Source organism: Acomys minous (assembly GCF_964271855.1).
Source record: "Acomys minous genome assembly, chromosome: 8".
NCBI lineage: Eukaryota > Metazoa > Chordata > Mammalia > Rodentia > Muridae > Acomys > Acomys minous.
Window position 1 is genome coordinate 46,855,839 of NC_140489.1, and position 27,366 is coordinate 46,883,204.

Consider the following 27,366-nt stretch of genomic DNA (forward strand, 5'->3'; position numbering starts at 1 on the left):
GTCCTTAACCACTGAGCCACCTCTCCAGGCCTAGGTCACTAGGTCATGGAAAATATAGCTTACATGCTAAACAACCAATTAGAGAATTCCCACCACAGATTTTGCACGCGCCCCTTCCCCCTATCCCCTACCCATCCTCTTTCCCTTCTTCCTCTCCCTCCCCCTTCCTCCCTCTGTCTCCCCTGTCCCCTTTCCTGTCTCCTTGTCCCTGTCTCTGATTTCTGTCTCCTTTCCCCCTCCCTGTCCCCGACTGTCTCCCTCCCCGCACTGTGTTTGTGGTGTGGTTCTCACTGGCTTGCTTTCTCACCCTCTCTCACTCTTTCCTTTACTCTCTCTTGAGAGAGAGGGTTTCTCTATGTAGCCCAGGCTGGTTTTGAACTTGAGATCTTCTTGCCTTAGCCTTCTTGAAGGCTGGGATTACAAGCATCCACCACCATGCCATGCTTTGAAAATGTAAAACACTTGTTCATCCCTAAGAGAACTATACTCTGAATATGCAGAAAGTATAGCCTGCCCTAGCTGGATGCCAAGAGCAAACTCATCCATACATCATTCTCGTTTGTCCCTGTCATTCCTCTATGAAGTGGTCTGGTTTAGTGTTTGTCAAGGCTTGCCAGGCTCACGGGCACTGCACTGTGCATTGCTTATGTTATTGACAGAATCAAAAAGCCTGGAACACGATGGTGCTCAAAAACATAGCTGCCTCAGGGAAATTCTCCAGTGACCGAACCATTAAGGAATACGCCAAGGACATCTGGAACATGGAGCCTTCGGATCTGAAGATCTCCCTCTCCAACGAGTCCAGCAATGAGATCAACGCCAATGGGAAGTGAACAGTAATGGGGAAATGTCTCCCAAAAAAGAGTGGCTTCTTAGTGAACTTGAATGTTTCTACAGCTTCACTGATTCTGTTTTGTTACTGAATAATTAGTTAAGTGTCTCTGGGAAGGGGAAACGTGTGGCTGTATTCGAGCTAAAAATAAAATGCCGGCTTCCAGTTGTCAATCAGTAGCCTTGTAGGATTACTTTCCTCAACAGTAATCAGCCAGAAAACTGCTTGGAACTGTTTAATGCCATTTAAATGAGCTGAGGTAAAATATCTTCTTTCTTACACTACGATCAGAGTCCAAGCTCCAGGCTGCTAGCTCTGTTGCCTCAAGCTGTTATATAACAAAAGGTGCTAATCCAGATAAATTACAAACATAAATTTAGTCTCACAGTTCTGGCAATGGGAGAAGTCCAAGATGAAGAGGCCCACAGGTTGAGTGTCTGGTGAGCCACTTTTTGGTTCCTAAATGGTACTGTTTCATCCTGTCCTCCCCTGGTGAAAGAAACAGAGAGAGCCCCTGTGGGCCTGTGCTGCAGGGACCGAACTCCATTCATAAGAGCCCAGCTCTCATGACCCAATCACCTCCAAAAGCCTTTGCTTCCTGATACCATCACACTGATGGGTAAACTCCAACACAGGAGCTTGAGGGCAGACACCAAGTTCATACACCAGCAGCCGCCTTGCTCACAAACATCCCCAGCAGGTTTCATAAGCAGACATTGATAGATGGGCCACATTGAATTCGGCATGATTCACAAGGCAGACATGATGGACTAAAACACATTCCACACAGCTTTCTTTATTCAAATGGCAGGTGACCTGTGGAAGAGTCAAAGGCTTCAGCTCCTCCAAGGAGCCCAATGTAATCTTGTGTGAAGGAACCACACAGCTCAGGCGACCACATCTGCTACCATCTCTCATGCCCACTGCTGCCTCAGGAAGTCTCTGCAGAGAAAGAACTTAGGTCAGCGCTGCCCTGGTCACCCTTATGACCCAGGAGTCATGATTAGCAAGAGTAGTTCTCACCTCACGCTTCTTAGCAGCATGGGACTGTTACAAAGAAGGTTGTGGTGGAAGCCAGGAGGAAAGACAACCATTTTGACCCTGTCTTTGTTCCTGTAGGCACTGCGTGCAATTTCATAGAGCTGCAGGAGAAGCAAAGAGTCAAAGAGGGTCCTACACAGCCGTAGGTCTCCTAGTCCCACTCTCCTAAAAGGGAAAGGAACTTGGAGGGGGGGGGCTGTCTCACACCAAGTCAGAGACCTAGGGACCCTCCAGGTCCTCAGTTGGCTGTTTCTACAGCAAGGACCAGAATGCCTATGACTAACAATATTAATGAACCCTCATTCTTCCTCTGACGACACCTCACTGCAAAGGCTCAAAGCATGGCTGGGGGCCCACTCCAGCACAGGAGGAAAACATTAGCAATAACATGGAGGTCCACCACTTAGCCACAGACACCGAGTGAGGGAATAAGGTCTACCCGTAGCCCCAAACTTCCCTAAGACACTCATTGTTCAGATCAAAGAGCACAGTCTTTAGGGGTATAGAGGATCCCCTGTAGTGTCAGAGACCTCTAAGCTCCAAGCAGAGGTCACCTAGATGACGAAAGGGTTGAGCACTTGGGATACCTGTTTCCCACATGCAAGAGGCACCGTCCTGTCGTCTTCTCCGTGCAGGATGAGAAGTGGGGAGGACAGGAAGGTCACGCTGGGGCGGATGGGAGAGAAACACCCAGTTTAGGAATTCAACCCAAGCGCTTAAGTTCCAAATTCAGTGACACGTGAAGTTTGCCCAAAGCACAAAAAAAAAATAAAGTCTTCCTTCCAAAACGCCACAGCATCATGTGTGCAAGCCTTCACCCAGTAACCTTTTTACACGCCCCCCCCCAATCCATGTTCCCCACTGTTTCATTTTACTCATACAATTGAATCCAGTTAATTCACTTCTACATGAATTTTGATAATACTGAAAATTGATGACACTGAATGTTGATAATATTGAAATAATGGATTTGCATGACATTAGTAATCCTTATCTTTAATTCTACTTTGCTGTGTAATGCCAGAAGTATCCTAACTAAAAGTCTGTAAAATAGGGAGATGGCCCTGTGGCTAAGTGCACTGGCTATTCCTTCTGGCAACCTATGGCAGCTCACAACCATTTGTACCTCCAGTCCCAGGGGACCTGACATCCTCTTCTGGACTCCTTGGGCACTATACAGACATAGTGCACAAAGTACCCACACATAAAATTAAAATAAATCTTTAAAAGTCTGCAAAATAAGATAACTCAAAAATCACAGAACTGTCTGAGACCTTGTAGCAATTCATTTACATCTCCCCATAAAAGTAGGGAGTGGACGTGCAGCCCCAGGTGTGATTATTCACTTGGTTCCCCCAGTTTGGCAATGCAGAAGGTCCCTGGCATGCAGACAGATGTCCACTCTCAGGGCCTAGGCAGACACTTCCCTGTCCTTCCAAATCCATCACTAGAGTTACTGCTCAGAGAGCCAGCTCTCCTCAGATGTTCAAATAGGAAAGGGGGAATAGTTGCCTACTTGGAAGCATTCCTTTAAAAAAAAAAAAGATTTATTTATTTATTATATATACAGTGCTCTGCCTGCATGTAACCCCGCAGGCCAGAAGAGGCCATTAGATCACATTATAGATGGTTGTGAGCCACTGTGTGGTTGCTGGGAATTGAACTCAGGACCTCTGGAAGAGCAGTCAGTGCTCTTAACCTCTGAGCCATCTCTCCAGCCCCTTGGAAGCATTCTTAAATTATTCCTAATTATTGGATCTATTGCTGGGTCAGCTGGCTGGTATGGTCTAGGTTTAGGCTGCATGAGGAATAAGCCCTAGCAGTCAGGGGTCCCCCACAGACAGACTAGACCCCAGCATCCTTTCACTTGGTCTATATAGATGCATCTTTATGATGCCAGAGAATGTACTGGTTTGGGGAAAGCACTGATTCAGACATAAGGAGGAGAACAGCAGATCCTAAGATGTGTAGAAAGCCTACTCCAAATCTGGTGCCCATCCCAAGAACTAGCACGAAATCCAGAGACAGGTAAGACCCACACCCCAGGCTCCCATCTTGTATGACATGCTGGGTACTCAGGAGCGAGAGCAAGCATCCTGATCAGCTTACTTTTCATCGTTAGGGAAGACGATTTTGTCTTCTTTAAGGGCATCCATAACCGCTCTTAAACATCTTGGAAGCTTCCAGTAAATCTATTGGAAGGAAGGAAGGAAGGAAGGAAGGAAGGAAGGAAGGAAGGAAGGAAGGAAGGAAAGAAGGAAGGAAGGAAGAAAAACCAAAGATATTAATGCTTGTCCCATCACTGTCTAGAATACATGGTTGCAGGGGCTCAGAACACCCTTCCCAAGCAGGCATGCAATTTGCTACAGCCTCTCACCTTGTGAGCCCTAAGGAGCAAGAGAGCCACCATTCTCTAACTACACTAAACTTAAAACAAAACAAAGCCATTTTTGGGATCTTCAAAACTAGTTCCTTTCATTGAAGAATTTGGAGGGGGGGGCGGGAAACCAGAAATGAGGGGAGAAACAGGGCACCTATGAGTTCCACCATCAAAGATCTTCACCGTAAACGCTCGGTTGTATCTTCCTACGATGCGTCACTGCAAAAGCACGTGACAGCCAGGCTCGCCCAGGAGCAGCAACACACGAAATCTAAAGTTTGCGTCTATCGCCAGCAGAACTAATTAGTTTGTTTAGGGAGCAGCACACAGACGAACACATCCTGGTGAGGATATTTGATGCATAGATAATCGATTTGAGAGGATTTGAACACTCCAAATGCTTGGACGTGGTTTGTTATCATAACGCTTTAAGACACTTCCGGTCTTGACAATGGCGGACAATACCCCAGCTGCCGTTCTGCCCTCTAGTGACAAGCTGCAGCCAATAGAGTAGGAGCTGAATCCACCTTTCAGCACAGTGATTACCTCATCACACAAATTAGTCCATACGCCCTGAAAATTTCTGCTTTCAGCTGAAAACATGGAGCAGCGGACAGGAGCCATGCACACCACAGCACCCACCTCCCACCTTTCTGCACCCCCAAACTGAATCCCAAATCCAATCTTTTCCTTTGTCTCCACTGTTGCCAGCCCGCGCCACTCTACCTTTGGACGAATGCAGCCCCTGCTTCCTTCCTCCCCACCTGTAAATCAGATCCTAGCACCGGTTAGCTTAACACCCTCTAAGGATGCTTAGGTTGAGCCAAATATAGCACCTGGGCCTTTGACACCCTGCAGACTTGGGTGGCTGCCTCTGTTCCCAGGCTTTTGTCACTAAACTCTTTGCTGGCTTTGTCTGATTTGGCTGCCTTCTGCTTCCAGACTTCATCAAAATGACACCATTATTTTTGCCTTTTTTGTGTCCATATACCTCTAGATTTTTGCCTATCCCATTTTACATTTTTTTTTTAATTTTTGAGATTATAACTTAGTTAAAATGTTTTTCATTTCCTCTTTCTCCCTCTCTCCTTCAAATTTATGGCTCCTTTTTTCACTAATTGTTATTCCATGCCTATATGTATATATGCATATATAAAATACTTATATGTTCCTAAGTATAAGCTGTTCAGTCTGAATAATGTTATTTGTATGTATATTTTCAGGACAATTTTACAGAGGTTTTTCCAAGCCAGCTATGAAGTCTGGCCCTCAGCACTCCCTGTGACACAAGGTTGTTCTCCCACAGCTGGTCAGTGTTGCCTTATTGGGACTGGCCTTCTCTTTCTCCTGCGAGAATACAACTTCTTCACTGGGGTGGGACAGGGTTGGGGCATGGGGGGGACACGGGGTGGGGGGTGTTGTGCACAAGACATTTCTCTTTTCTTCTGTTACCCTCTAGATCTAGAAGACTCTCTGGTATATAACAGATGTTCAATAAATATGTCATAAAGGTGGAATGAGACCTCTCTATGCAAACGTCCCTGTGTGTACCTCAGGCTGTTAGCTATTTTTCCTTGGTGGGCCTGATTCTTCAGGTTTCGTTCTTAGAGTAGAATTTTCCAAAGGAAAGACCAGCAGAATCTCACACAGTTCCCCTCCTGTAGCTTTGAGGGGAAGCCAGAAGGATGCAATGTAGTAAGCAGGGCACTGCCAAAGGTCTAAAACGGGCATAGAATAGGCAGGCCAGGTCCAGCAAACTTCACGTGCTGTTTTGCTTTGTTCTGTTCTGTTTTGTCTTCTTAGATGGACTCTCACAATGATGCCAGGCTGGTTTTGACCTCTTAACCTTTCTGCCTCAACTTTCTCAATACTTATATCATAGATACACAGTGCCACACTTTTGAAAATAAATTTTGCACTTATTTAGAGTGTATATACATGTGTGTATGCATGCTCATATACCACACACACACACACACACACACACACACACACACACACACTCATGTGCTGTGTGAACCTGGAATTCAGAGGACAACTTGTAGGAACTGGTTGTCTCCTTCAACCATGTGGGTTCTAAGGATCACCCTTGTCATCAATTTTGGCAACAGGTGCTTTAACTCAATAAACCACCTCCCCTAGCTCACCAGTTTAAAAAAAAAAACATTAAAATTGGGCCTATAGCCTGCCACCTGACGTGTGCTCCTAGAGCTCCTATGTGTTACAGCTATTTAAATATTTTTTTTCTGACCTTTTAGAAGGGAATTCACAACTCCATAGGGAGTTTAGCTTACCAGCTGGCACAGGGCAAGTAGACTCCTGTTGCACACCTAGTGTGCAAGCCACGGCTTTGAACGCCTCCTCAGCTCCCAGGACCTGCCTGGCCTGCACATTTTGCAGCTCTCTGAGGATGGTCTGCAGTCAGGTGTGTGCTGGCCATCCAACTGTCTCTCTCTCTTTCTTCTCCCTCTGTTTCTAAAGCTAAGGGCAAAGGCTACCAGGTTTGTTTTCTTTTCTTTGTCTCCTAATTCCACCTCTCCTGGAATCGGGACTCGTGGGAGAAAAATTCAGTAAGAGAAACCCTTCAGCAATTCACCTCAGCTTCTGAAGGAGTAAGAAGAAAGCAGACCCAAGCCATTCTCCTCCCATCATGCCTCACTCCCTACCAGGAGAGACAGCTTTTGAGACTAAGAGGTCAGGTGGTTACGCCCAGACCAGACCACAGAGGCAGGCTCTTAATTGGTCTTCCTGCCTCCCCCTTTCTTCTGTAATACTTTTTAGTCCACTCTGAAACAGAATGAGTAGGGAAGGGAACAGGTATTGTTGGTGTCCTAGTGGCAGCTGGGTATTCCCACGAAGTGTCTCATTTGTTTTGGTTGGTTGGTTAGTTAGTTGGAGTGGTTTTGGTTTTGTTTGTTTTGTTTGGTTTGGTTTGGTTGGTCTGGTTTTGGTTTTGGTTTTTGTTTTGTTTTGTTTTGGTGTTGTTACTGTGTTTTGTTTTTGTAGCAATGCTGTGCATTAAGCATTGTCAATCACATTATTTTTCCTAAGTGGGAGACTCAGGAAAGTCAGGGTCGGGGTTGGGGTCAGGGGATCCATTCAGGATTAGTGGCAGAGGCTAGATTTAAACCCAAATCTGTCTGAATCCATAGTCTATGCTCATCACGTACACCATCCCAACTGACAAGAAGAACTGAATCTCTGTGGTCCCTTCCAACCAGAGCGGGAAGCAGAAGACCCGAGCCCCTCTCTACCTCCACCTGTGAAACGGCCCTCGTTGTGTCTTAATCAACAGTAAAGATCAGGGTCTAGCACCACATGTGCAAAGAAACAACTCTAGCCCACTGAGTGCTTATTAAGTAGGCACAGCTGTAGTTGCCTTTTGTATGTATGTATGTATGTATGTATATTTATTAATTTGTCACAGCAAATCTGAATAAACTTTTCTAATCCCTGTTTATAGATGAAGCCACTTGAGCATTGAAGAAGAAGAAGAAGAAGAAGAAGAAGAAGAAGAAGAAGAAGAAGAAGAAGAAGAAGAAGAAGAAGAAGCCGCCCCAGCTGTGAGTGATAATTCAGAAAGTTAACCCTGGACAGTTAGACGCCTGAGCCAGGGTTCTTAGGGACTGTGAAACACTACAGGAGAGTAAGCTTCTAGTCGTGCAGTGCTTGTTATATCAGACAGCTCCTGGTTTGCAGTTTTAAACTGTACCAAGGTGCCAAAGTAACGCCTTTTGAGCAGAAGGTGTGAGCACGTTGAATGCTGATCTTTCCCTGGGCCAGCAACATGCAGGGATGATCCCGGCTGGGGCTGCAGTGCCCCGCCAGTCAGCCATGTGATCAGAACGTCCCAGGCTCCACGGTGCAGTGCCTCTGAGCTGCCATGCTGGCAGAGAAGGTGTGATCAGGGCGTGAGTTTATCATTGCGTGTCAACAAACATCTGTAAACTTCATGCCACTTAAAATTGAATAGACTTCTTAAAATTGGGAGAAGCTGGGTGTGTTAGCACACACCTGTAGTCCTAGATACTTGGGAGGCAGAGGAAAGAGGAATTCTGGGCTATAGATAGCATTCTTCCACTGTCTCCCTCCGGATTCTTACCTTGAGCTCCTGCCCTGACTTCCCTCAGTAGGGAGTATAAGCTGTAAGATAAAATAAACCCTTTCCTCCCCAAGTTGCTTTTATCACAGACACAGAGACCCTAACTAAGACAACAGTCTACACCTAGATGCTGATAGAGTTGATGAAGGAATCAACAACACATCTAATAATAATTTCCAAAAATTATATAAAGGTTATGAAAAGTACTCCCACTTCTCCTATATGGTCAAGAAGAAATCACAATGATATTATAAAATATTTTAACTAAATGAAAAGTAAAATATTTGTTTATTGCACATATGTGTTTGTGTGTGTGTGTGTGTGTGTGTGTGTGTGTGTGTGTGTGTGTGCATGTATACACACGCTTTCATGCCGCAGTGCAGATGTGAAGGTCAGAGGGCAACTTATGAGAATTGATTCTCTCTGTTCACCACGTGGGTTTCCGGGATCAATTATAGGTCATCAGATGTAAGTGGCTTGAGTGAGAATGGCCCCCACAGTCTCATATGTTTAAATCGCCACATACACACACACACAACCCCAGGATTAGGAGGTGTGGTCTTATTGGAAGAGGTGTGTCACTGGGAACAGGTTTTGAGGTTTCAAAAGACTCATACCATTCCCACTGTGCGCTCTGCCTCCTGGTTGTGGATGAGCTGTGAGCCCCCAGCGACTGCTCCCTCCACCTGCCACGTAGCTGCACTCCACCATCATAAACTCTAACTTCCTGAAGCTGTAAGCCCAGGTAAACTCTTTTTCTTAATAAGTTTCTTTGGTCATGATGTTTTACTAAGCAATGAAAAGGTAAAGAATACATCGGGCTTGGTAGCGAGTGTCCTTTCCCACTGGGCCACCTTGCCAACCCTTGAACTAGCTGACAATTAAAACAAATTTCAAAACTTGCAGGATTCAGAAATGTGGCCTAGGTAGAGTATATCCTAATACATAAATTAAAAAATGAATCCCCTAAATAAATTATTAGATGATGCTGGGCATAGTTGTGCACTTGGGAGGCAGAAGCAGGCGATCTCTGTGGGATCACAAAGCAAGTTCCAGGACAGCCAGGGCTACACAGAGAAACCCTGTCTTAAAAAAAAAGTAATACCATCTCAAGAAATTTTCAAATGAAAAATTAAATATGAAAAAATACAACAGAGAGAATAATGATATACTTGTTCTAACCCAAAAGGTTGGAAAGAGACCAGCAAGGAAAGATAAAGGAAAAGACAAAATTAAGGGAACGGCGGGGGAGGAGCAAGGGGAGGACAGGGACACAGCATAGCATAGTATCCATGGGGTTCCCTTGGAACTTGCTGCCTGTTCTGACCCCTCCTTATCTGAGCACCCCATTCACCTGTGGGGCTTTCCTCGATGCTCTCCCTCAGTCAGCCATTCACAAAGTCCTTGCTTTGGGCTAGCTTCTCAGAGAGGGAGTTAGAAAGCAAAACCTAAAGAAACCTACATGATAAACAAATAAGCAACTAAACAGAAACGCAAACAAAAGACAATAGAACATTTGTGCATCATCAGCATTTGGAAGGTATCAGTTCCCCCAAACTGATCAATGCATCCCAGTCAAAGTTCCAGAATTTGTTTTGATAAATTGACAAGAGTATCCCAAAATAGATATACAAAAACAAAAAGGGTTAAGAATTGCCAAGGCACCAGGCGGTGGTGGCACACGCCTTTCATCCCAGCCCTAGGGAGGCAGAGGCAGGGGGATCTCTATGAGTTCAAGGCCAGCCTAGTCTACAGAGTGACTTCCAGGACACCTAGGGCTACATAAAGAAACCCTGTCTCAGGAAAGGAAAAAAACAAAAAAACAAAAAACAAAAACAAACAGCCAAGGGAAGACAGGAGAGATGGCTCAAAGAGCACTGGTTGCTCTTGCAAGAGGAACAAAGTTCAGTCCCCAGCATCCTCATGGCGACCCACAACCACCCGGAACTCCAGTCCTAAGGACCCTGACGTCCTCTTCTGGCCTCCTTATGTATAGCGTGCATGTGGTGCACAGACGTGCATGCAGACAAAACACCCATCTATATCAAATAAAAAATGAAAAAGGAAAAAATTAAGAATACCCAAGGCAGTGAATGCTAAGTATGAACAAAACTGAGTGACTTGTACAGCAAACATTAAGATATTGAAATAGTCCGTGGACGATGAAGAGAAACGAGACTCAAGCAAGTGTGTGTGTGTGTGTGTGTGTGTGTGTGTGTGTGTGTGTGTGTGTGTCCTCATACAGACCAGCACATGTAAATCCTGGTACCACTGCAGAATGAGCACGTGGTCCTGGTCCCATGGATACCTCCCTCCACACAAGCATCCAAACCTGTGACTTGTGGCTTTTAACATAAAAGATAAAATCGTTTCTAGAAAGATATCTGCACAAACTTGAGTAAGCAGAATTTCCTCATACAAAGCACAAAACTGGTGAGTTGTTCTGCATTAAGTTGAAGAATAATTCTTCACAATGACCAGTAAGGGAGTGGAAAGGCCTGGCAAAATACCATAAAGGACCTGCAATACGATTCCCTGAGGACCCACGCTAACATCTATGAAGAGCTTCCACAAGTAAAATGCAGCTCGATCTTAAAAAATGGGGGCAGGGGAGAAAAACAGGAGCAAGTTCACAGGAGATGATATCTAAATGACATTTACTTGTCACTCACCAGAAAAACCTGTGGGCAAACCTGTGATACAAGTATGATTCTCACACACTTGATGAGAGATAGGCTGGTAATCTCACTTTTGAAAAATGCACAGCACTGTAAGAGCCACAGCACAGTCTCACATGCAGCAATTCAGTCCTCATGCTCACCCAGTGACAGATTTGCACGTTAGCAGAACACAAGGAGGAAGCTGGAGAGATGGCTCGGAGGTTAAGAGCACTGGCTGCCCTCCCAGTGTCCTAGTTCTAGCCCCCACATGGCAGCGCACAGTCACTTATAACCCCAATCCCGAGGGATCTAATTCCGCCTTCTGACCTCTGCATGCACTGCATGTACATGGGGCATACAAGCAAAACACTCACAGAGACAAGAAAGAAATAGAAACAAGTGTAAGAATACATGCCAAGGTACATAGCTTGGTGGTAGAGCATCTGGCTACCACGTGTGAGGCCATAAGTTCAAGTCCCCCCACACACACACACACAGAGACAGACAGACAGACAGACAGACAGACAGAGACAGAATACACACCAACAATGTTATAAATTGCCTCTGACTGAGAGTGACTTGAATGTAAGTAACAGGATGAACCTGTAAATGGTGGTATGTGCATTATAACCAAACACTATATAACAATGGAAATGACCAAACTACAGTTCTATACATCCAGAATAAAGTCTCATAAGTAGAATGTTAGGTGAGAAAAGTAAATAGAATGTAACCTATGTAATTCTATAATTTATATATAAAGAAGCTCAAACCAAACCATTCCTCAGAGACCCACACATTGGCAGGACCACGGCAAAGAAAGACATAGCTGTGGCTACCCTCCCCTGAGAGCACATAAGCAAACTTCAGAAAAGTCTGTGCTGGCTTATGGTACAAAACATTTTAGAAATAAACAGTATAATAGCCCCATGATGCCTTATAGCATCAAATGATTTAAAATTTGTGCCTCTAAAACTATTGCCTTTCCTCCAACTCCTCTAGTAAACCTTCATTTGCTCACAGTTGTCAGTATATGACTACAAACAATGGAAGTCAGGCCTGGAACTTTGAGACAGGAGGATTGTCATTGTTGGAAGTCAGCCGATGCTACACAGTGTGAGTTCAAGTGCAGTCTGGGCTATGAAATAAAACCTATCTCAAAAAGAAAATAATAATAATAACAGCAACAACCAAGAAGAGACTTGATACCCTATGAGCATATACAGCGAGAGGAGGTCCCCCTCAGTCACAGTCATAGGGGAGGGGGAGAGGAGTAAGGGGAAAATAGGAGGGAGGGAGGAATGGGAGGATACAAGGGATGGGATAACACTTGAGATGCAATATGAATAAATTAATAAAATATATTTTTAAAAATTATAGCAACAACAACAATAATAATAGGATAATGTACACAACAGATTTTTTTTTACTCATCTCTGTTTTACTTTCTTGAGAAGACCATTGTCCATATCTGCAGTGCCATGTAAAAGCATTTTCTCTAGAATCTTCCTTATGATAAAATAACGTAAGAGACATAGCTGTCACTCATAGAGCTAAAACATGTATAAAATTGTATTGCCAACTTAAAATAAGTAATTACCATAATATAGCTATATCTAATGGGTTTAAAATTTATAAAATATGTGTTCACTTCAGCAATGCATGCTCTAAAAATTATAAAATATATACAGTTAATTAGGGGGGCAGGGGGACTTCAACTTAATCAGCTCCTCAGTCTGTTAGAACTCTTGTGCCTTCAATAGTAAACTGACCAAGGCTAGAACGACTCAGAAACATGAAGCTCACTAAGGAAGTGGCTGTGTTCATAAACGCCTGGGTGTAGAAACATGCCTGCACTTCGACATAGGGCAAGAGGAATGAAAGACTCGCCTTTAGCAGAGGATAGTTGAGTAGTTCCACCCAAATGTTGGTAAATGGGGCTTCTAAGACAATGGCATCAGCTGGACATCCTAGAAAATAAAAATGATTTTAAGAAACGAGTAATTCAAAAATAAATAGAAAATGAATAATTTTCCTCTTCAAATACCAAAATGCCACCCTCCCTAGATAAGGAAGCGGCCCTCAAAGTCTTGTACATGAACTGACTATATTAAAACCATTTATGAAGTGTTTCAATATGCAGTCTCTTTAACTCCACACCATACTTGGGGGACAGTCTTGGTGTAGGGACTAAGAACGTATGTGCACACACACACACACACACACACACACACACACACACACACGTTCATTTTGGTGCACATGTATATGAAAAGCATACATATGCATGTGTACACATAAATGTGGAGGCCAGAGGTCAACCTCAGATGTTGTTCAACAGGAACCATCCACTTTGTTTTGTAGACATGTATGTGTATGTGCACACAGACACATGAAGACACATATGCACAGGCACATGCACACACATGCACACATGCAGACATATGTGTGCACATGCATGTGAGTACACATACACATACAATTACTAACTATTCAGGGTATAGTTAGTAACAAGGAGGTGGGAAGACTTCAGACCAGTTCTCTGAGTTTTGGCTGTGACCTCAAAGGACTTCATTCTAGGAAAAACAGTATGTTAGATATAAAACAAGCCTGACAGAGGCTGAGTCCAGCTTCAAATCAACTTAATCTCTGATTGGATCATGGTGACTTTATCTCCACCCAAAATGCCTTGAAGGAGAAAAGTAGAGTATTCCTGGAAGAAGAGAGCATCACCCCAAATTCTCAATCTAACACTTCCTATCAGCAATTACTATCACTTAATAAAAAAAAAAAAACTAGGTCTATAAAGAGACAAGGTTGTGGCTCAGTGGTGTTGCAATTGCCTACCATTCCTGAGGGCCTGGGTTCGATGCCCAGCACTGTTAAATAAGCAACAAAGCACCAGGTGGTGATGGTAGCACATGCCTTAATCCCAGCACTCAGGAGGTAGAGGCAAATGGATCTCTGCGAGTTTGAGGCCAGCCTGGTCTATAAAGCAAGTTCCTGGACAGCCAAGGCTACCCAGAGAAACCTTGTCTCAAAAAAAAAAAAAAAAAAAAAACAGCAACAACAAAACAAAAACCCTGAAGTCCAAAGACATTTTTACTGGAGTTTGAGAGAAAAACAACAGGCTAGAAAAGCTATTAAGTTCCCACAGCTGCCAGAAGTCAGGGGTAGCTAAGAGAAAGAGAGAGAAACATGGAATTAGCCGCCAGGCTGTGGACAGCTGCACCGTGGGTATGAGAGAAGAGTGAGAATGTGAGAGTGTTAGGGTAGACACACAGGATTTTCATCCTTAGACATAAGAGATAGAGATGGTAGACAGATAGATAGATAGATGATAGATAGATAGATAGATAGATAGATAGATAGATAGATAGACAGATGACAGATGTTACATGTTTCTCAGTGAAAGTATACAAGCTTAACAGTGAGAATCTGTAAGCAACTGCCAAACAAAGGAAAACCACAAGCAATTGGTCTTGAGATTTTTTTTTTTTAACTTCATAGCAGCATTAGGGTAAATAATGGTTTTTTCCCCTATTATCCACTACTTCTATACATGGAGGAAACACTGTTTGGGTTTTTTTGGGGTTTTTGTTTGTTTGTTTGTTTGATCTTTAAACAAATGTCTGGCGCTATTCACAGAGATTCTAAATTCATAAAACCAGCTAGAAAGCAAGAAAGTCAGCTGCATCCTCCGACTCTATCAGATCTCTTTGATGAACACCAACATGAATATTAGGAAAAATGGCTCTAGAGGGTAGGATGGCTATTGTTCTCATTTCAGAATATATTATCTTCCTGTCCTATGATTCAAATTTACATCGCTTTAGAAATAGGACTCATTGAGACTAACACTTGCTATGTAGCTCAGGCTACCTCAATCTCCAAATCTACCACCTCAGCCTCCTGTGCGCCCATGACCAACAAAGCAGTTTTAGCTAGTATTTATTCTTAATTTCACAGCCTAGAAAAGAAGCAGTTATACTCTTTTTTTAATCCTTCAAAATTGGGGCACCGGGGAATCTGTGGTCAGTGTATACACAGATTTCACAAAACCTCTTTACTTTTATATTTTTCCATCTCAAGCCAGAAGTCTTCCATTTAAGAAATTTCCCTTACCTTTCTCCTCTAATGCTCTGGCAGCATTGGTTGCAACTCTGTAAGACAATGACAGTGTCCATGAGAAACATGGCAGTCGGAGAGGACCCTGTGGCCTCCACAACCCAGAACCAGCAACTGCTGAAAAGCTCCAGGTTCTCTGCCTAGAAAATCCAGACAAACAACTGTGCCCAGAATTTCAAAGGGTACCACAGACCTTAATGTAGGGATCTTATTCTTTAATGGTCTTGTGAATTCTTCCAGAATAGATGTCAATGTCATAGTTAATGCAGGGAGTTTAACGGGCTTGTTACTACCTTACAAGCAGGCATATTGGCAGGGCAGGTTCTGGAGAGAGAGAGAGAGAGAGAGAGAGACAGAGACAGAGACAGAGACAGAGACAGAGACAGAGACAGAGACAGAGACACAGAGAGACAGACAGAGACAGAGACAGAGACAGAGACACAGAGACAGAGAGAGACAGACAGACAGAGAGAGGGAGGGAGAACTCACAAGGACCCAAGGAATCTCAGTTTGGCTTCCCTTCCCTGTTTGCAATGCCTTTAAAGAAAAAAAAATCCCCTCGAAGGACCCACCAAAGACACCTCTTCAGCTCCCACTTACCCCGTACCCAGAGAATGGCCCCACAGACACACAGGAGTTCTACCGCTTCTTGCCTTGGCCCATTCATAGACACAAATAGCATCTGTGGTTAGTCCAGCCTCTGAGGGTGTCCCCGTGGAATCCCCAAACCCTGGCAGCAAGAAGAGGAGTAGATAGCATCACACCCTCCAAACCGAGAAGTCATCCGAAGCCTTCTGCCCCGTCACATCCCTCTACACCATTCTCAGCACATGCCCCATCACATCCCTGCACACCGTTCTCAGCACACGCCCCGTCACATCCCTGCACACTGTTCTCAGCACACGCCCCGTCACATCCCTGCACACTGTTCTCAGCACACGCCCCGTCACATCCCTGCACACTGTTCTCAGCACACGCCCCGTCACATCCCTGCACACTGTTCTCAGCACACGCCCCGTCACATCCCTGCACACTGTTCCCAGCACACGCCCCGTCACATCCCTGCACACCATTCTCAGCACACGCCCCGTCACATCCCTGCACACTGTTCTCAGCACACGCCCCGTCACATCCCTGCACACTGTTCTCAGCACACGCCCCGTCACATCCCTGCACACTGTTCTCAGCACACGCCCCGTCACATCCCTGCACACCGTTCTCAGCACACGCCCCGTCACATCCCTGCACTCTGTTCTCAGCACACGCCCCGTCACATCCCTGCACTCTGTTCTCAGCACACGCCCCGTCACATCCCTGCACACTGTTCCCAGCACACGCCCCGTCACATCCCTGCACACTGTTCTCAGCACACGCCCCGTCACATCCCTGCACACTGTTCTCAGCACACGCCCCGTCACATCCCTGCACACCATTCTCAGCACACGCCCCGTCACATCCCTGCACTCTGTTCCCAGCACACGCCCCGTCACATCCCTGCACACCATTCTCAGCACACGCCCCGTCACATCCCTGCACACTGTTCTCAGCACACGCCCCGTCACATCCCTGCACACCATTCTCAGCACACGCCCCGTCACATCCCTGCACTCTGTTCTCAGCACATGCCCCGTCACATCCCTGCACACCATTCTCAGCACACGCCCCGTCACATCCCTGCACACTGTTCTCAGCACACGCCCCGTCACATCCCTGCACACCATTCTCAGCACACGCCCCGTCACATCCCTGCACACCGTTCTCAGCACACGCCCCGTCACATCCCTGCACTCTGTTCTCAGCACATGCCCCGTCACATCCCTGCACACCATTCTCAGCACACGCCCCGTCACATCCCTGCACTCTGTTCTCAGCACACGCCCCGTCACATCCCTGCACACTGTTCCCAGCACACGCCCCGTCACATCCCTGCACACTGTTCTCAGCACACGCCCCGTCACATCCCTGCACACTGTTCTCAGCACACGCCCCGTCACATCCCTGCACACTGTTCTCAGCACACGCCCCGTCACATCCCTGCACTCTGTTCTCAGCACACGCCCCGTCACATCCCTGCACTCTGTTCTCAGCACACGCCCCGTCACATCCCTGCACTCTGTTCTCAGCACACGCCCCGTCACATCCCTGCACACTGTTCTCAGCACACGCCCCGTCACATCCCTGCACACTGTTCTCAGCACACGCCCCGTCACATCCCTGCACACTGTTCTCAGCACACGCCCCGTCACATCCCTGCACACTGTTCTCAGCACACGCCCCGTCACATCCCTGCACTCTGTTCTCAGCACACGCCCCGTCACATCCCTGCACACCGTTCTCAGCACACGCCCCGTCACATCCCTGCACACTGTTCTCAGCACACGCCCCGTCACATCCCTGCACACTGTTCTCAGCACACGCCCCGTCACATCCCTGCACACTGTTCTCAGCACACGCCCCGTCACATCCCTGCACACTGTTCTCAGCACACGCCCCGTCACATCCCTGCACACTGTTCTCAGCACACGCCCCGTCACATCCCTGCACACTGTTCTCAGCACACGCCCCGTCACATCCCTGCACTCTGTTCTCAGCACACGCCCCGTCACATCCCTGCACACTGTTCTCAGCACACGCCCCGTCACATCCCTGCACACTGTTCTCAGCACACGCCCCGTCACATCCCTGCACACTGTTCTCAGCACACGCCCCGTCACATCCCTGCACACTGTTCTCAGCACACGCCCCGTCACATCCCTGCACTCTGTTCTCAGCACACGCCCCGTCACATCCCTGCACTCTGTTCTCAGCACACGCCCCGTCACATCCCTGCACACCGTTCTCAGCACACGCCCCGTCACATCCCTGCACTCTGTTCTCAGCACACACCCCGTCACATCCCTGCACACTGTTCTCAGCACACGCCCCGTCACATCCCTGCACACTGTTCTCAGCACACGCCCCGTCACATCCCTGCACACTGTTCTCAGCACACGCCCCGTCACATCCCTGCACACTGTTCTCAGCACACGCCCCGTCACATCCCTGCACACTGTTCTCAGCACACGCCCTGTCACATCCCTGCACACTGTTCTCAGCACACGCCCCGTCACATCCCTGCACACCGTTCTCAGCACACGCCCTGTCACATCCCTGCACTCTGTTCTCAGCACACGCCCCGTCACATCCCTGCACACTGTTCTCAGCACACGCCCCGTCACATCCCTGCACATTGTTCTCAGCACATACCTCTGTAGTCCACAGACAACACGTGGAAGCCGCCATCACTCAGCACCTGTGTACCAAATGAGCTGTTATCGCCTCAGATGAGAAGGCTGCTCTGCAACACATCTATGTCCCTAGTTGTCATGGGAGCAAAGATGTGATCTGAGGGGCTGGGGTACGGCTAGCTGGTAAGGCACATGCCAAAGCACTTGATTTGAACATCTGAATCACAAGGATTCTTTGCTTTTCAAATCTAGAGATGAAAGTCAATGAGAAAGGTGGAAAGCATCCCGGGTCACTTACATCTGGCCTCTGCCACTAACCAGGAATGCAACCTTAGCCTGCTCGCTAACCATTAAAATATGCAAATACTATTCAGGGCTGCTGGAGGCTTACATGATATTTATTGTACTTATGTGCCTGATTTCATGTGCAATTCCATTTGAGCAGGCTCTAGAGCTGGAGGTGTAGCTCAGCGGTCCAGCGCTTGCCCAGCATGCTTAAAGCCCTGGGCTTGATCCCTGAGACCGCACACTCTCTGCAAGAATGAGTGAGTGAGTTTCTCTGAGAAAGAGACACTACACAAAGTTGTGGGGAGAGGCAATCTCACAATGGGGAGGTGTTTATCTTGAATATGATCAAATAAAAGATATATTTTCAACTAAGAAAAAGAAATAAAGAGATTACAACTGGAAGACATGAAATCATTGCCCAGTCCCAAGTAGATAAAAAACAAAACCAAAAAGAAAGAACTATGAAAAGTTAATTTTTAACAAGCTGAAATACAACAATATACAAAGAGGAGATGTTCTTAGAGATGTGTTTTATAGATAAAGAAACTGAAGAGTCGCAGTAACTAGTTAGATGTTTTACAATTAGTTATGGGTGGAGCCAAGATTCCAGCCCAAGCCTGCCTGGGCCTGCCTGCGTCTATGCACTGTGGCTTCCTACCACAGCAGATGTGTGTGCTAAACCTCATCAGAGTTCTTCAACATTCAAACCTAGCTACAAGAAACTAACTGGGACTTTCAGTTTGAGCCAGGTTGCGTTACCTCCAAATAGCGAGCCAACGCACAGAAGCTAAGCACCAGAGAAGTGGAGGAGGAATTTCCATGTGTGGCTCGTAGCACCCCACATTAAATAATGATAATAGTAACAATGCTTACCCCCCCCAATATTTACTCCTAGGAAAATAAATAAAACATGAAAAACAAAGAAGATACCGTAAGTTTTCTGTAGCTGGACTATGTAAGTAAATTCAAGGAAAAAAGCAAAACGTTATCATAACATCTGTGGGCTAGTTAGCAGTTACTTATGAATAAACTGGAAAAGGATAGCCTTTAAATTGGTAATCGTCACCCCTATATAAAAACATGAAAAGTAGAGCTGCATTTGTGATGAGAACCTAACCGCAGCATTTGGGAGGCAGAGTCAGGCAGATCTCTATGAACCCAATGTCAGCCTGGTCTATATATCAAATCCCAGGCCACCACAGTTACAAAATGAGACCCTGCCTCCAAAAACAGGTAAAAACAAACAAACAAACAAACAAACAAACAAACAAACGCCAAAAAAACAAGAAAGTGAAAAATGTTTATAAAACAATATTAAAGCATGGAACATAAATTTATATATAGGTACAACTATAGCATCAAAGGTTTTATATGAAAGAGAAAAAAGTCCCATGGAGGATGAACAGAAGTGAAAGTAGTGGAAAATGGTGGGGGAAGGAGGAAGGAAAGAAAGACAGAGGAAGAATAAAGGAAGGAATAAATGATTTGATTGTAAAGACCTTGTATTTTAAAGCAGTCACATGATTAGACAGGCTCCAAAAAATTGTGGAAATGAGATCAAATTCATAAAACAGTTTTAGGACCCATAGTTCTTTCCATGTACTTACTCTCCCCCCTCCCCCACCCCTTCCCCTCCCCTCCCCCTCCCTCACCCCTTCCCCTCCCCTCCCCCCTCCCCCACCCCTTCCCCTCCCCTCCCCCTTCCCCTCCCCCTGCCAAGACAGTGGATGAAAAGTACATTCATAAGGCGACAAATCTCTCTGTGACCTCTCAGACGCACCTTTACCAGCTTAATTCTGTGAGAAGCTGCCCTGTAGAGGAGAGAGACAGGGGAAAAAAACACAAGAATTAGGAGCTACCATGGTAAATTCCATAAAAGCCGCTCTCGCCTGAGCCTACTCACGCTTCCCTCCTTTTCTGTTTTAGATTCTTGTTTTGCTTTCGTTCGTTCTGTTGTTGTTATTGCTGTTTGAGACAGGGTTTCGCTGTGCAGCCCTGGCTGGCCTCAAGCTCCCAGAGATCTGTCTGCCTCAGCCTCCCAAGTGCTGGTATTAAAGGCACGTGCCACCACACCTGACCTAACAACGCTGGTTTTTCTTTCTTCCTTTCCTTCCTTCCTTCCTTCCTTCCTTCATTTAATTCCTTCTTTCTTTCCTTTTTTTTTTTTTTTTTTTTGGTAGTTAAAATAAATAAATCACCAAGAGAAAAAGAATTGCTTCTTAGCAGCAAGGCCAGCTTGACCGGAGCCCCAGCCCCACCCGTGCCCTCCCTTGGATGCACTGCTCTCTCCAGGGCTTCCCAACCTGAGCACTTGATGACCATGACATACTGTAACCCATCTCCTCCGGTTCTGTGCAGCAGAACTCACCTTTAGGTGTCCTCTGTAAGCTAACGGGAAAAGTTGGGAAGAGCTGACTTCAGAACCAGAGGGTGAGATTGGATCCCCTGCACTCAACTACAGGGTGTCTGAACCCCACTAACTCTGCCACAAGGTATAAGAAACGAAGGACAAAACATCCCCCAAAGTGACAGCACCCACTCTCACCTCAACAATAGAAAGCAAAGAATTAGCCAAAGGGCAGAAAATCCCTTTAAAAAAAAAAAAAAACTTTGGCTTTGGAAACAAAATTGTTCAGTGTTAGTGATCCAGGCAACCCCTGAGCATACAGCTAAAGCTATAAACCGATTTCCTAGAAACAAAAGTGGACCCACACTTCAAAGCTTACATACTTTACTAGATTCCGCTATAGACCTGAAACCTAAATTCACTGATTTTTGTCCATTGACAAGATCTGTTTGAGGAATAGTGCTCAGACCTCAGTCCTCAGTACTGTGAGCTCAGTACTGCTGAGCGCAAGCTGAGACTGAGGCAGAGGCTGAGGAGGATGTGGCCCATCAACCTGGGTCAACTGAGGACAATTTCCGGTTTGCACCGAGGGTCGGGCACGGCAGTACTGTCTGCGGATCCTTCAATAAACCTACTGTAATGCTGTCCAAATTCATAAATCAGAACAGTGGTAAACAAGGCTGACCACTGTTCAGTTTCACTGAAGAATCTCAGGGAACATGATTTGAAACCAAACCGAGCGAGAATGCTCCCGAGAGAAGGCAACGCTTGAGAAAGCCATCACCTGACAGAAAATGACAAAGAGGCACAGGCGAGCTAGCCAGCGGGCAGGTTCCTGAGCCTGTCACTTGGTTTGAAGTGTCTCTCCCCACCCCCCACCCCCAGCTTCCCAGACATGAGGGAGATCCTGGGTTTGTGCTACACTGCCCCTCCCCCCAAGCAGAGCAGTCCTGCTGTCCCCAACTGATAGTCATCTGGGCCAGGGACCGCTTTGACAACACATCAAAGGACATCAGGCTTCTGAGAGGCCAGCTCTGTGACAACGCCAGGCAGGGACCAGAGATTAGACTGAAACATGAATGTGTTAGAGCGGAATTTCTCTGAGTCCTCAGTTCCTGTGTCAGAGTTCCAGGTAGCTTCTCTGAGACTTCTGCTGAACAGGATTAATGCTAACTAAAGGACCCTCCACGGGCAGTTTCTGGAAGATGCCATCAAGGAGAAAATTGCCCTTTGTTGGCCCTTTAATGCATGCCTAAGCCTTTTCTAACCCTTCATGGGTCTGTCAATCCATGCAGTACTCGAAGACTATTTGGAACGTGCAAACGTTACAAGCAGAACACACGTGGCATAGAAAGCTGTGCATAGATTCAGAGAAATGCAGGGCAGCTTGTACAAGCCAAGTGAGGAGGATTGCAAGAAGCCACTTGGAACCGGCCATTCCTAGCTACAAGGACTAAAAGCAAAGGTGGCTCCAGGCTGAGGGGAGAGTGGCTGGCCAGATATTCTCTCTCACAAGAATCTGAGGTCCCAGTAGCCTTTGTGCAAGGCCGTGGTGCTAGCAAGTCTTCTGGGACAGTTCTTCCTGTTGGACATATGTATACATACACACACACACACACACACACCACATACACACCACACATGCACACACCACATACACACACACACCACACACACATACATACATACACACACAAACACATACACACACACACACACACACACACACACACACACACAGACATACACACACACACACCTCTCCTCCTTCCAGCCTACTAACTCTATTCCTTTCTTAGTTTAAAAACAACTGATTCCATTTCAATTCAATCCATCATTCTGAAAAAACCTGAGGAGTAAAGAAACCAGTGGCTTCACTGAAATTGATATGGACATTTTGGGAGAATTACGATTCCCTCCCTTTCAGAGACAGACCCACATCGTTCTACACGCAGACTGCTTGTTTAAAGAGAACGTGCTTGCCTGAGCACTTTCACATTTCAACAAAGGAATAGAAACAGGTGGAGACATGTCTATGGTTGAAAACGGCATTCACTCTCCCTTGGCTTAGAAATGCTTTTAATCTCTCAAAGACAGACAGACAGACAGACAGACAGACAGACAGACAGAGGATGGATATATACTCCAAGTAGACGTGCTGACCTGTTATGGGAACTGCCATGAAGATAAACAATAATCGGGTTCCCATCACGAAGGGCAGCTTCATACCAGCAGGGACACTTCCCCTTGGCCTCTTCCCCCCGGCAGCTGGGGACCGTGTGCCTGAAGAACAAGGAAAGGCTTTACAGGACTGTGGAGAGAGAAGCTCGCTTTCATCCCATATCCTTATGCAAGAAACTATATATCAAAAATTGACAGCTATATGTATGCATACTTTGAAGATTTTATCTGAGTGAAACATGCATAATGTAATAATATAATCTAAGAGCACAGAATATCTGAGGGAAAATGCTCTTGCTAGCCCACCATCCTACACAGCGTGTGTTTAAAGCCTTAATTGACTTTTGTTTCTACTAAGAAGTTCCCAAGATCACAGTTCTTAGGAGCAAGCCACTGAAATAACAACAACAACAAAGGTTGAAACAAGTAAAAGATAATAGATATTTACCCAAAACTTGAGCATGAACCCAAGAGAATCCTTCCCCCACCCACCCCCACCTCAGTAACCTAGCAACATTTCAATAGCTGCTTACATTTTGATGCTCAGATTTCAGCACGTGAACACATGTGTGTTGAAACATACAATTAAAGATGTTCAACACGGTGTGCGTGGCGTGATGCCTAATCACAGGTTGACACACCTGCGAAGACGGAAGCTCAGTTGAGGGGTAGACTCCATCAGATTGGCCTGTGGGCTTGTCTGTAGAGCACGTACTCAACTGCCAGTTGATGGAGAGAGGCCCCGCCCACTGTGGGCAGTGCTATCCCTAGGCAGCTGGTTCTGGGCTGAGTAAACAAGGTGGCTGGATGTAAGCCTAGGAGCAAGCCAGTTAGCAGCCATCCTCCGTGGCTTCTGACTCAGTTCTTGCCTCCAGGTTCCTACCCCAAGTTTCTGCCTTCTTCCCTCAACCATGGACTGGACCTTGAAAGATGAAATAAATCCTTTCTTTGTCAAGTTGCTTTTGGTCATGATGTTTATCACAACATAAAGCAAACTAGGACAGCACTCTACCCACCATTAGTGATGGTTACTTTAGAGCATAAGGCAGGCGATTAAAGGCAAGGCTGTAACATACCTCAGGAGCCTTCCTAGAGTACACACACAAGTTTCTTCTCCACAGACAGGCCCTTTGGCTTTCATTTCTAAGCTACCCAGCTCTGAAATCACAACTCAACAGAAGCCATGTAGTCTGACTAAAGATACCCAGTGGACCTGAGAGTGTCAACACCTGTGTTTGAGTTCTTCCGTCTTGTTCAACTAACAGGAGAACCCTGTCAATACAAGTGCTACGTTGTGTCATCTCACAGGGGACTTGCAGAACTGGCCAATGGGTGAAGCCTCTTCAGTCCTATCAACCCCCAGGACCTCCAGAAACACAGATGCCGCTGTCTTCTGAGTCAGCTGATCACGAACACAGCTGTCTCCCCAGGCCCATGTGGCCAGTCAAGCTACTAGTTAGACTGTTGCCAAGTATAAGGAAAAAGTTATATGCAGTTGGAACTTCAGACTGACAGAAGCATTCAAACAGAGCATTAGTAATGGCAGCTAAGAACAAGCAGGAGACCCAAAAGGAAGGCCCCAAGATTACCACAACAGAAAACAGGAGGCATGTGACCTCCTTTGACTTTGATTGAATATTTTCTGTATGTTAGAATTAGGATAATGGTGAACCTACCACCAGGGTCTGTTCACTTGTGGATGCTATAGTCTCAATTAGGAAGGCAAAAATGAGGATGTAATTTCAATATGTTTAGTCCATTACAATGGGAAGAAGCACTGGACACAGATGGACACAGCACATTTACCCAAAGAGGAAGATGAAGAGCAAGGGAAAGGAAGTTCCCGAAAATGACCAGTCAAAGTGAGACCCAAAACATGAGGTAGGGGTAGCTAGGAAAAGGAGGGAGCAGAGCAAGTCCTGGCTGTGGCGTTTGTCAGGGAGCCAGTGTGTCTAGGGCAGAGGGTTGACTGCAAGGGTAGATGGAGTAAGGCAGAAATGGGTGGGGCCAGAAACCAAGATTGCCATTTGTAAGACTTCGTACTCTAAAGCAAAACAATCTGTAAAATAAAATGAAGCAGGGGAGTTGTCACAACAAAAGGAAAGGTGTATCGGACAGCTTCTAGAAGCTTCTACCGCCAGCCAGGTTCTGCACAGGCAGGCAACAGAGCCCTACCCCTCTCTGCTCTTCTAGCAGAAAGTTCTGCACTTACTTTGCTCTCTGTCTCTGTCTCTGTCTCTGTCTCTGTCTCTGTCTCTCTCTCCTCTTCTTTTCTTTCTATAGCTGATGCAGGTAAGAAGGATCAAGGGGCTGGCATAATGATTCAGTGGATAAAGCATTTACTTGCCATGAAAGCATAAGAACCAGAGTTAGGAAGGTGTCAGCTCACTCACCAGACGCCAAGCAGTACCCCAGGCTCAGACCTGAGGAAGAAGTTCACTGTGTGAGCGATCTGTGACTCGGGTTTCTTTAAATCCACAAGGGGAATTTTAACTGTAAAGCAGAAATCATAATTGACCCTCAGCATCAGGCTCCATGTCTGTTCATCATGGTTTAAACAAACAAACAAACAAAACAAAACAAAACTTTTGCAAGCCAATTGTTCTTAACCTTTGTAATGCCGTGACCCTTTAATACAGTCCCTCATCTCATGGTGACCCCCAACCGCAAACCTATTTCATTGCTACTTCATAACTGTAATTTGCTACTGTTGTAAATCATAATGTAAACATCTATGTCCTCCAATGGTCTTAGGAGACCTCTGTGAAAGGGACATTTGATCCCCAAAGGGGTCATAAGCCACAGGTTGAGAACTGCTATTGTAAGCAAATAGTTCTGAGCTGCAAGCTAAGCAAGAAAAGTGTTCATGCAATCTTTATTCTTTCCGGAGCTAAAAGAGGAATAAACCATTTCTCCAAAAAGGTAAGTCGAATTGGACAAAAAATGAACCACAGGGAATATTACTATCATTATCTATAAGACAAAATATAGCTAGTACTAACATATCACAGAGGGCACGACACTGAGAGTTAGGGCTTCAGTATTCTGTGGGGGCGAGGATAGATGGAATCTCTCTCTGTCTCTCTGTCTCTGTCTCTGTCTCTCTCTCTCTCTGTCTCTCTCTCTCTCTCTCTCTCTCTCTCTCTCTCTGTCTCTCTGTGTCTCTCCATGTCTCTCTCTCTTCTCTTCCTTTTACACTTGGTGCAGGTAAGAAGGATCAAGCCGGGCATGGTAGCACACACCTGTAATCCCAGCACTCTGGGAGGCAGAAGCAGGCAGATCTCTGAAAGTTCAAGGCCAGTCTGATCTACAAGGTTACACAGAGAAACCCTGTCTTGGTTGGGGCAGGGAGGGGGTGGAAAGGGGGAAAGGGGTCAGAGGGCTGGGGTGATACTTCAGCGGGTAACATGTTTGCCACACAAGTGTAAGAACAAGCATTAGGGTCTGCCATACCCACATAAAAAGCCAGGCAGGAATGACAGCCCATCGGAAATCTCAGCAACAGGGAGGAAAAGCATAGGGCTCTCAGGGTAAACTATTGAGACTAGCCAGATCCGGAACTCCTCTTCAACAAGGGAAAGGTGATGGAGAAGAGCACCCAGTGTCAACACACACACAGAGAGAGAGAGAGAGAGAGAGAGAGAGAGAGAGAGAGGGAAGACGTATATACACATATGCACATACATATGTGCACACACACATACATACACATACAAACATACAGGCACGCACAGGTACATGCACACACAAACATCAGAGACATATACAGACATATATACGCACATACACGCAGACATAGATACAAAAGCACATTCTCTCTCTCTCTCTCTCTCTCTCTCTCTCTCTCTCTCTCTCTCTCTCTCTCTCGCACTTTAGATAGATTCATGTTAACCTCCAAAGCCAATACAGTAGGTTTCTGACCATGTGAGTCTAGCCAGAGTTTTCTTCTGTTTTTTTTTTTTTGTTTTGTTTTGTTTTTTTTGTTTTTGTTTTTGTTTTTCCCCGAGGCAGGGTTTCTCTATGTAGCCTTGCCTGTCCTGGACTCACTTTGTAGACCAAGCTGGCCTTGAACTCACAGCAATCCACCTGCCTCAGCCTCCCAAGTGCTTGGATTAAAGGTGTGTGTCACCACGCCCGGCTGGCCAGGGTTTTGTAACAAATGTTTTGCTTGTATTATGAC

The 27,366-nt window shown here is 45.9% G+C and overlaps 2 protein-coding genes across 3 annotated transcripts in view; one reads left to right on the forward strand and one right to left on the reverse strand.

Annotated features, from left to right (window-relative positions):
• PYGL (glycogen phosphorylase L) overlaps window positions 1-1,005 on the forward strand; it is a 35,736-nt gene extending 34,731 nt beyond the window's left edge. Inside the window, exon 20 of the mRNA XM_084793219.1 lies at window positions 660-1,005. Within this exon, the coding sequence (XP_084649345.1) occupies window positions 660-833 (174 nt within the window). The 3' untranslated portion in view covers window positions 834-1,005. The remainder of the gene's footprint in view (window positions 1-659) is intronic.
• A 590-nt stretch (window positions 1,006-1,595) lies between these two features.
• The window catches only part of ABHD12B (abhydrolase domain containing 12B), a 31,826-nt gene continuing 6,055 nt past the window's right edge, over window positions 1,596-27,366 (reverse strand). The window contains exons 3-13 of one of the 2 annotated variants that reach the window (XM_084793240.1): window positions 25,580-25,679; window positions 23,169-23,288; window positions 20,439-20,469; window positions 18,390-18,435; window positions 15,744-15,873; window positions 15,141-15,178; window positions 12,906-12,985; window positions 3,983-4,065; window positions 2,461-2,539; window positions 1,856-1,974; window positions 1,596-1,774 (exon numbers count right to left, since the gene is read on the reverse strand). In XM_084793240.1, coding sequence (XP_084649366.1) covers window positions 1,747-1,774; window positions 1,856-1,974; window positions 2,461-2,539; window positions 3,983-4,065; window positions 12,906-12,985; window positions 15,141-15,178; window positions 15,744-15,873; window positions 18,390-18,435; window positions 20,439-20,469; window positions 23,169-23,288; window positions 25,580-25,679 — 854 coding nt within the window. In that variant the 3' untranslated portion in view covers window positions 1,596-1,746. Of the gene's footprint in view, window positions 1,775-1,855; window positions 1,975-2,460; window positions 2,540-3,982; window positions 4,066-12,905; window positions 12,986-15,140; window positions 15,179-15,743; window positions 15,874-18,389; window positions 18,436-20,438; window positions 20,470-23,168; window positions 23,289-23,719; window positions 23,847-25,579; window positions 25,680-27,366 lie in introns of those variants that run through there. The other variant, XM_084793241.1, reaches the window with a different exon arrangement.